General features: G+C 36.6%; 2 protein-coding genes and 1 pseudogene across 9 annotated transcripts; 2 read left to right on the plus strand and 1 right to left on the minus strand.

Moving 5' to 3' along the window:
- Positions 1–1,101: 1,101 nt before the first annotated feature.
- On the plus strand, positions 1,102–3,041 carry LOC114302445 (uncharacterized). 3 transcript variants are annotated; one of them, XM_028247475.2, is made up of 3 exons: positions 1,102–1,263; positions 1,472–1,710; positions 2,349–3,041. In XM_028247475.2, the coding sequence occupies exons 1-3, from the start codon at positions 1,124–1,126 to the stop codon at positions 2,963–2,965; spliced, it is 996 nt and encodes a 331-aa protein (XP_028103276.2). In that variant the 5' UTR covers positions 1,102–1,123; the 3' UTR covers positions 2,966–3,041. The 3 variants fall into 3 exon arrangements, with proteins under 3 accessions (XP_028103276.2, XP_082737802.1, XP_082737804.1); XM_082881676.1 differs by having other exon boundaries at positions 1,108–1,263; positions 1,478–1,710; XM_082881678.1 differs by lacking the exon at positions 1,102–1,263 and adding an exon at positions 1,354–1,384.
- Positions 2,186–7,276, minus strand: LOC114302444 (scarecrow-like transcription factor PAT1). Of its 6 annotated transcripts, none has more exons than XR_003643391.2 (4): positions 7,058–7,276; positions 3,798–5,655; positions 3,362–3,417; positions 2,186–2,424 (listed from the first exon to the last, which is right to left on the minus strand). XR_003643391.2 is itself a non-coding variant. In XM_028247472.2 (3 exons), the coding sequence occupies exon 2, from the start codon at positions 5,451–5,453 to the stop codon at positions 3,813–3,815; it is 1,641 nt and encodes a 546-aa protein (XP_028103273.1). In that variant the 5' UTR covers positions 5,454–5,655; positions 7,058–7,193; the 3' UTR covers positions 2,186–2,424; positions 3,798–3,812. The 6 variants fall into 6 exon arrangements, 4 of the variants coding, with proteins under 4 accessions (XP_028103273.1, XP_028103272.1, XP_082737801.1 ...); XR_014336906.1 differs by having other exon boundaries at positions 2,186–2,996; XM_028247472.2 differs by lacking the exon at positions 3,362–3,417 and having other exon boundaries at positions 7,058–7,193.
- Positions 7,277–8,806: 1,530 nt separating this feature from the next.
- Positions 8,807–9,574, plus strand: LOC145796410 (eukaryotic translation initiation factor 4B3-like; annotated as a pseudogene).
- The last annotated feature ends 466 nt before the right edge of the window (positions 9,575–10,040 follow it).

Consider the following 10,040-nt stretch of genomic DNA (forward strand, 5'->3'; position numbering starts at 1 on the left):
TCCTTTATTTAATTAAGAACGTCCGAGAAAAAAAAAAAATCTGGAATAGGGCAGAAATGAGATAGGGCATCCTGTGTGCTCATGATTGGCCTCCAAGTCTTGACAGAGATGTATTTTGTCTCTTCTGATGGTTAACTACAACATCCCTCGTTCATGTCCCGTAAAGACCATTACCCATGAAAATGCAAGTTGTAATGTCTAGTAGTAGCTCTTTGTCCTGTTGCTCAACTGGTGCTAAGGATCCTATGTTTTTTATGGTCTTCACTTTCTTTGTTTGAAGTGTGAAAATTTCAAAGTAAATAAATCACAAGACATAAATGAATGATAGTATATTGAGATGGCATAAGATTCTCTTTTATTCTCAAATATTCTTGTTCTTATTTCCTAAAACACTCATAACTATTAGATTATTAAAAAATTTAAGGCGTAAAAATATCAGGACATGATCTAATAATTGTAAATGTTTTAAGACAGAGGGATAAAATGATTTGCAAATAGTGGATCATTAGCCTATTAGGGGTAGAGATACAATTAAATTTGGGAATAAAATATATTCGCTTATAGAAAAATTTAGGAACAAGATCTATGCCGTATCAATGTAGCAGAGGAAAAATTACAACTTTGATAGAGACCCCCTCAATCACCAACCCCCACCCCCCCCCCACACACACGTAGGGGTTGGTGATTAGAGGAAGAGAAAAAAAAAAAAAAAACCAAAAAAATCTGGTCAATCACAAGCCAAGGGGGTCGTGGGGGTTACTATTTGGAGGGGGTCTGGAACATTTTTGGAAAAATTATTAGTATGATATGATATGGTATTATCTACGTGTATCTAACAAATGAAAAATCATTACATATTCAGTAAATCATCTTTTCTCTCTTAATAATTTAACAAAAGTGAGTCAACATGTCCGAAACAAATTTTCCACTGTATCATTAGTTTGAAACACCATTTAATCAACATCACATGGTGCTCTCCCAAACTCCGGAATAATTACCTGAGTAGAGAGAATCCGGATCCATTGAGGGTACTCCCAAAATGAGTCTTTAATGCGCTGAATGATAGAATACAAAACCCCTTAAATACACACTTTTGTCTCTGTTTCCCTGCTGAAAACTGTTCATGATGAGGCCACGTTTGTGGCAAGAAGTCTCCCCTGAAAGCCAACCCATAACCCTCTTCAACGTTCAAATATGGACTATCCATGAGAGAGAGAGAGAGAGAGACAGGGGACATTACTATAGTGCTAAATTGCTTGTAAGGTATGCTTTTTTCTGTTTTGTTGGGGGTTATTTTCTTGATTGTCATTATACAAAAGTTTGAAAACATAGCTTTGCTTTATGAACATGCAGGACAATGATTGTTGAACACTGTTAACTTTTTGTAGGTTTGGTTTGACCACCTGCATTAATTTAGATTTAGATATATAACCATGCTCTGTTTTTCTACTTACTTTCACATTTTGTGAAGATATAGGGGGAGAGAGAGAGAGAGAGAGAGAGAGATGTATGCCATATGGGTATCCTTGAAGGAGAACCTCAGCTGCAGAAGTAAGCTAACAGATGCAATCTGCCGGCCGGAAAAGATTGGCAAACATAGAAAGTTCATCTTCAAAAAGGAGAACTCAGAATCCGAGCTTGTTCATCCGATGGAAGAACGAGTGTGCGAGTTGGTTTTCAGGCAAAATCACCCTCCAAATTGGTATTATGGTGAGTAACCTAGCTAAATCTACATAACCACTGCACTTTAGTTCTTCATTTTTCAATTATAACAGTCAACTTCTTACACTTTCAGTCAAATAACAATGTGGCCCTTCTAACAGAAATTGTTGTGCGACATTCTCGTGAGGCAATTTTTTAAGACAAATGTAAATTTTTTTCCTCTTCTTTTTCTTCTCCTACTGTATTTTCACCACCAACCAACCACTCCTAGTCCCCACCCTCTTCTCACGGCCATTCCCTATCCCCCTTCCCTACCCAACAGTGGTAGGCTGTGGCAGGGAAGAGTGGGAGAAAAAGGTGTTGCAGTAAAGAAAAAATACTGCAAAAAAAAAGATAAAAAGTAGAAAGGAGAAGAAAAAAAATCATATTTTCGCTCTAAAAGAAGTGGAAAGGACCTTTTCCCTCAAAGATGCCTCATATGAGTGTCAAATGATGAATTCTGTAAGGCAATTAAACACCAAACTAACGGAATAATCATATTATAACTTCACTGAACGTGCAAGTTATTAACAATTATAATTGAAAAATATGAAATTGAGATAAAATTTGACATAAAGTGCAAGTATACAAAATATAATTTACCCTACATATGTGTATGAATGTATAGCCCTTCTTGTGTCAAACAGAACTGAATACTGGAGACCCATCAAGAAACATCATTGAGATGATCATCCGCGCTGCATCGACATACCCTTCCCAGCACTGCAAAAAGATCAAAAGAGTCCTCCGAGTAAACAACTCAGCCAATACAGTTGAAAGGTTCGAAAAGTACAGAGAAACAGTGAAGAACAGAACCCGAGAGGGGCAACACAAGCAAAATCTGAGAACCACAGTGGACGGGAATGAGCTGTTACAGTTCTATGGCACAACCATGAACTGTTGCAGTAGGAAGCCAAGCAAAAAGGTATCTGACACCTGTAAAGACCCGACTTGTCGAGTCTGCAGAGTAATTCAATCAGGTTTCAACACGGCGTATACAAGGAAGAATGGGATTCGGTTGAGCACAAGCAGTGAGGAAGTGAGTGAGGACGCGATTGGGTTCGCGGAAGGGAAGAAGAACCTGAAGAGGGCGGTTGTAGTTTGCAGGACAATTGCAGGGACAGTAGCTAATGCGATTGATGATGAGAAGAGTTGGGAAGAACATGATTCAGTTAGAATTGGACGATTGTATTCTGAAGCAGAGTACTTGATTGTGCAAAATCCCAGTGCTGTGCTTCCTTGCTTTGTTGTAGTTTTCAACTGAATTGTATCTGAATTATTACTGTTTTGCCGCACTTTCATATATGAATCCAGCACGATGATGAACAACACGTTATAAATGAGTGTATTTGAGATGAGAATGCTTTGATAGATATGTAGTTAGACTAAGAAAGATAGAATTTGTGAAATAGTAGTAGTAGCAGCAGCACCAATTGAAGATAAGTTAATATAAAACTGAGTATGATGAATTGACAATAAACAAGGAAGACCTATACATGCAACGGTAAAGAAGAGCAATATGATCATAAACAGAAATATTAGGACAGGAATGCCTACACTAACATGGAAAGTAATAATTAAATAAATATGAATGCATTTAATTTAACTACGCATAGTCTTTGATAGAACATAATGAGAAAAAAGAATTCAGGTAACCGACCTCACTTGAGTGGGACACAACACAATGCTTAAATTTGCTTGATTTGCAGGTCCTGTCTGGAGCAGGGCAAGATAAACGTTGATACATGTCGAAGCTAAAAGATTTCCTCCCAAACTTATCAATTCTCAATTAATAAACTTTTTTTCAACTCATTTAAGTATTTTAAACTCATAAGTTGTAACTAGAAACTACAATAAATAGTTTCGCACAAACTTCCAAATGTAAGAAAAGCCATATAATTACTCCCATAAACTGCACCAACGGACCGATTCTAAGATAGATCCCTTTGTTATTATAGGAACACTATGGAGCAAAGCATCTTGTAAAATTAATAAATAAAAAGTGTATTTATTACTAAATGATACAAAGTCTAACAAACAAGACTGGTATAAAAATATTAATATAAACTGTCAAGGTGAGATCAAAAAAGAATTACCCCGAGGTTGGATTTTCATTTCCAGGCACAAGAGGCAACCAAATCTTGATTCACCCAGCCAAGGTACAAAGCCCTGTCTCTCTCTTCAAGTCTATAGTTCCCATTGTAGTTCTGAAGCAGAGCCTTGATTGTAGCATTTACCATGGAGTTCAATGGGTATGGTGTGAACCCAGCCATCAAAAACCGTGATCTCCATTTCCCGAGCAGCTCATGCCGCTCCACCCTCTCAGCCCCCTCACACGCTATTATGTTGACAATCTCTCGAGCCAAACAGTGTTGTTCAACATTGATCCGCTCCTTGTGCTCCCTTGGTAGTGTCACGTCGATTGATTCGAAAATAGCCTTGTAGTAGTTAAGCACCTCAAGAAAACGGGGAAAGAATGGGGCAGTGTTGGTGTTCGATTCTTGCTCGACAAGAGTCACAATTTTGGGAGATAAGCTCTTAACCAGCCTCAACAGTCTGTCACGGTGGTTCTGAACGCTCACACTCTCGTCTGGCATGTGGTGAAGCACGAATGCGAAATTTACAGCGAGTGGTTCCCCAGGAAGAACCCTAAGATCTTGAATCTCCACTAGAGAAGCAGAAATGGGCACGGCGTGGAATTCAAAAGGTACATTACATGACTCAGCAAACCTTGATAGCCTCTGTCCCACAATCTCAATTCCTCCTCCCCGGGCATAAGCTGATGTTGAATCATCGATACCCGTGATGCAGATCCGTGGGGGCCCACCAGGCCGAGCTGCAAGAGCCTGGATTAGGGTTACCCACTGACTCCCCTGAGAGATCTGAAAATCGATTATATGAATTCTATTTTCATCCTTCATGGCTTCAGCAATCGCCCCATTGGCAGACATATATCCAAACTTGAAGTATGGGCATACTTCATAGAGCAAGTGCATGTATGAAAGGAGCTCCGCACTCGCAGGCTCTTTGCATTTTAGGGCTTTGTAGATTGAGCTTCCCGAGGAGGCTAACCTCGCAACGAGCCCTTCCAACATGTATGCTCCTAACCGTTGGAATGGATCACCACAAACTGATACCATCTGGCGTAACTCTGACATCAACCATTCAGTTGCTAATAGATCGTTATCGTCTACGGCTTTTGCACAGGCAATAAGCACCTCTTTCAAGTCCCTTTTGCTAATTATCTCCATCACTTGTTTCCACTTCTCCGTCTCCAACGAAATTTGATTGGGTCCACCATGAATGGCGATATTACACGATTCAAGGATATCAGAATCAGGTCCAAGCATTGCAGTCTCGAGCTCTCTTATCTTATGCCTCAAGTCATCAACATCGTCCGTCAAGCAAATCCCACTTATGGCCGAGCTGATAGTATTGTCTGGTGAATGATGCATGTCAGATGCATATGAATGAGAATCAGGCTGAGAGGTGGGGCTTCCATGCGGAGAGAAACTCACGGTAGATGGAGAATTTTGAAAAGGGTAACCACCAGTTGCTGTGGATGAGTCAACAGTGCCAAGTTGATCGGACGTCTGAACAGAAACATGGGTCCCTTGGCTTCCATCATCGGAGCATAACCCGTGTTCTAGATTCTGGGAGGGAGGCCAGGGATAGGACTCAACCTCTGGCCCAGGCTGGTAATATAACCTGTGGGACCCATCTGAATTTCCTTGTTTCTGAGATGTCTGCATCGAAGATTAACTTATTCTTGGATTTAGCACAACCAATAGAAATCCAGAGCCCTACCAGGAATCCTTTCTGGACGAAATGCTCTTGAACTCAGCTGTTGGATAACAAACCTTTATTAAGACTTCTGCAACTCCATTTTTTCATTTTTCTTTATAGATCCGGTTTTGTTCAGAGCATTCCACGTCTTTCAAAGATGATCCATCCCTGCAGAGAAGTTAACAAGATCATTTTAAATATCTGATAATAAAAGAGAAGAGGTAAATTCACAAATAGAAAGCACATAAATTTAATTGAATTGTTAGCAAACTAAAAAAATTTGAGGTCGTTCCATAAGAGCATTCAATGGAGGTCGTTGAAAATAATTTCCAAGGCTCCATGAGAATCAATGAATCATCAAAGAAAGAGCATAGTGGGTTTGGTTCTTAAAGAGAGAATCTTACAAAATAACAGAATTCACTTTAAACAAAGAAGAAGATACTACAGAGTTTTACCTACTAAATATGCTAGCTATGTAACCTTCGCAAATCCAAATCATTTATCAAAAAGGTTTTTCAAGGTTAATCATTTACGAATAAACCAAGAGAGGGGCAAGTGAACATACAAATAGATTTAGCAAAATACATAAAATACAACATAGGAGGTCTGTGGGCAGGACCTACACACGTAAGCGCAAATGACAAACCTGTGTCTGTAATAAGAGATATTCAAACTAAAACATAGGTAACATAACATACGAGGAAGCTTAAAAGAACCCGATCGCGCATATTTGCCAAACTAAAATAATCAAATCAACACCTTCACAGTATATCCATTCACTATACCAAATTTTCAAATAGTATCAAGAAAATACAACATAGCGATAATGGGGGAGAAGCAAAGCCTGCAATACTTTAATCAAGCAAATTACCAAAAAGAGTACCACACAAGGCACATTCAAATTTCAATGCAAGTCACCCAAACGCTTTTACAAAAGGATTTAAGGGAAATGAAAAAATGAAGAAAAAAAATAGTCCAAAAAAACAAAAGTGAAGAAAACATAAATTGAAAAAGACATGAAACCAAGTTATAATATGCCCAGCATAATCAACCCTCAAGTTCCTTAAAATCAACTTTAAAAAGAGAATTTGATTCTAAAGGCAACAACTTCTTCCTTATCCACAAAATGAGAAAAAATAGGGAAAGACTTATCAACAAATTCCAAATGTTGGATTGAATCTCAAGATTCTCTCTCTCTCTCTCTCTCTCACACACACACACACACACACACACACACACACAGCATCACTGAAGCTTCAAACCATAGCAAGCAGAGCAAAATCCTTGAGGCAGTAAAAAGATTCGTTCTTTCACAAATTTATGAGCAACCCATTTTTCAGAAACCAGAAATAAACAAAGAGAAAACAAACCTAAAACCAAAAACCCTAGGCCAAAGAGCAATTAGAGATAGCCTTCATAATCCCAAATCTTTATCAGCCATAGAAATAAATTGAAAACACAATTAACACAAAATCTTGAATTTAGGAAATGAAAGTCAGACAAAAAATTAAAACAAAGACCCTATGATAAAATTCAACAAGATTAAGGGGTGCTGTCAAGTTTGACATACCTTCTTCATCGGGTTTCTTGCTTCCAAGCTCAAACAAAAATTTCAGTGTGGAACCTCTAAGGTCCCCTACCTACATCCTCCATTTATAGTGAACAATCACTACTAAATGCCCTCTTTCTTTCTTGTAATTACACTTCTACCACTGAGATATTAATTGTACGTACTTTGTTCTGTGTACGCCCAACATTCTACTACCACCGACATTAATGCTATTGTCCTATTCAATTTCGACAACGTAGATGCATCTATCCATCGACATTACGGGGTGTTTGCTTCAGCTTTTTAGAATTAATTTATGACTTTTAATTTTGAAAAAGTTATTTTAAACTGTTTAATTAAACTTATTTCAAATAGTTTTTGATTTTAGCAGTTTATTTTAACTCAAAAAAACTGATTCTGACAAGCTGCTCACCCTTTATTTCTGATTATAAAACTGATGTGGACATGTTAATTTATGGTTATACTCTTAAATTTTTTTATTTTTTATTTTTTTAAAAATAGAAAAAGACTCAAATGGACTATAGATTATTACTATTATTTTTTATGAGAAATGTAGACAAACAAACAATAAAAATTAATTGAAAAAATTATTTCACAGCTTATTTAACAAACACTACTCAGCAACTTAAATCTATAATCAAACAGCTACACCAAACAAATTAACAACTTTTGATTAAAGTCATAATCTATAATCTGCTAAGTTATAATCTATAAGTTGTTTTAAAAGCTTCACTAAACGGGGCCTATATATGGTGGTGTTTGACAAGTGATTTTGAGGTTAAAATAGTCATAGAAAATAAAATAAGCTATTTTAACCCTAATAAACAAAACATCACATCAATTCATAATCATTACACTCTTCTTTCGCAAAAAAAAAGTCAAAAAAGCCAAAAAGTCCTTCCCAAACTAAGATTTTTAGCTCAAGTTAAAATAACTAAAAAAGTCAAAAAGTCAAAAAGTCAAAAAGCCAACTCACTTTCCAAACAAAGGCATAGTAAAATGAGGTTTTTAATCCCAAGGCCTGTGGGAGTTTCAATATCCTAATATGAATTTTTAAAATTTTTTATTTAAAAAAAAAACTCATTATTTATTGATTTGATCAAAATCTCCTGATCAGTATTTATTAATTTTTTTCAATCCACATGTCTTTTCACATGCCTGCATTTATTGATTTGGTCAAAATTTTCTGATCAGCATTTAAAATCCTCTCAAATAAATAATTATAAATACAATCCGTATATATTTACTACAGTACCCTTTTCAATTTCTCTTATACACTATGATTATTGATAAGATTATTTAATTATTTTTATAAAAAATCTTAAAACCCATAATTTATATATTTAAAAAAATCTAAAACAAATATGAATATCTATAATTATCTTGTGCATAGCACGGGTGATATGTTAATATAGTGTTATTCAGATGCAGATAGTTTTTGTGTATAAGTATAATTATTCATATAAAATGTTTGATATTAACCATAAAAAAGGAAAAATTACTCATAAATCCCATTTTGATAAATGTTGCTCTAGTTAGTCTTAAGTGTTTTTTCTTAAACCATTTAGTCATTTTTATTTTTTGTATGATATATATTTTTGATATATTGTATAGAAAGTTTACATTTTTACCCACCACTGAACAAACATCATCAAAACATTGAGAACATCAGCATCATCAAACATCACCATTGAACATGTTCAAAAAAAAAAACATCACCATTGAACAACATCACGACATCAACATCCGAACCCTTGCCTCGCTGCGGCGGCCGCCACCAAGACCAAGAAGAAGAAGACCCAAGCCATACCTCTCTTCGAGTTCGCCAAACCGGCTCAGACCACCCAAACCAGAGGCCTCACCGCCGAAGATCTCATGTCATTGCCGATCAGTCCGCGCCAGAGAACCGCTAAGGAGCTCGACTGGTCCAAGCTCGGTGGTGGATTCAAATCGTACGGATACGATAGGAATAGAGGCGATGAGGGTTCGAATTCTAGGTGGGGGTCTTCTAGGATTTCAGATGAGTCGCGTCAATAAGGAGGATGAGGGTTTAATAGGGATTTGAGTAAAAAATTAGCGCCTTCTCGTGCCGATGAGGTCGATGATTGGGGGTCTACGAAGAGGTCTGTTTCTAGTAATGGATTTGAGAAGAGATGAGAGAGAGGGGAGAGATGGGGTTTTTTGGGTCCGATTCTAGAGCTGATGAATCTGATAGTTGGGTTTCGAATAAGAGCTTTGTTCCTTCTGAAGGATGAAGATTTGAGAATCAGAGGGAGAGAAGAGTGGGTTTCGAGTCAAATGGTGGCGCAGATTTGGAGAATTTGGTGAAGATGAAGGACGTTGATGATGTTTTTTAATATATATTTTTGATGATGTTCATAACGTCATGATGTTCATAAGGGTTTAATATATATTTTTGATGATGTTCATAACGTCACTATATATATATTTTTTATATTTTTTCATAAGGGTTTAATAAGGACGTTGATTCGAGTAAAAATTTTATATTTATTGTTGCGGAGTAAAGTTGTCAAAACAGTGGGTGATAATCTGAAGGACGTTGATGATGTAGTTGATGTTGCAGATGTTTGATGATGTTCGAAGATGTAGTTGATGCTGATGATATTCACAAGTTTGTTGATGTTGTTGATATTCTCAATGTTTGATGATGTTTTTTGATGTTTGATGTTTGTTGATGCTTGATGATGTTGATGTTCTCAATGTTTTGATGATGTTGTTTTGATGATGTTGGATGATGTTTTTATGATGTTGCTGATGTTTTTATGATGTTGCTGTTTTTTGATGATGTTTTTTTAGTAATGTTGGTGATGTAGTTGATGTTGTTGATGGTGATGATGTAGTTGATGTTGCTAATGTTCGGAAAGGAGAGAAATCTAAAAAAGGCTTACAGTAAGTTTCTTGGGTAATTCGGTAAATTACACATAAACACCAATCCAAAATTACCTCTTCAATTATTGACCCA

The sequence above is a fragment of the Camellia sinensis genome, chromosome 7 (genome assembly GCF_055761805.1).
Source record: "Camellia sinensis isolate YWXY chromosome 7, ASM5576180v1, whole genome shotgun sequence".
NCBI classification, from domain to species: domain Eukaryota; kingdom Viridiplantae; phylum Streptophyta; class Magnoliopsida; order Ericales; family Theaceae; genus Camellia; species Camellia sinensis.

Coding starts and splice junctions, on each gene's coding strand:
- LOC114302445 (XM_028247475.2), top strand. CDS start 1,124: ATGATGAGGCCACGTTTGTGGCAAGAAGTCTCCCCTGAAAGCCAACCC. Junction 1,264..1,471: donor AGTGCTAAATTGCTTGTAAG/GTATGCTTTTTT, acceptor CATTTTGTGAAG/ATATAGGGGGAGAGAGAGAG. Junction 1,711..2,348: donor CCCTCCAAATTGGTATTATG/GTGAGTAACCTA, acceptor TGTGTCAAACAG/AACTGAATACTGGAGACCCA.
- LOC114302444 (XM_028247472.2), bottom strand. CDS start 5,453: ATGCAGACATCTCAGAAACAAGGAAATTCAGATGGGTCCCACAGGTTA.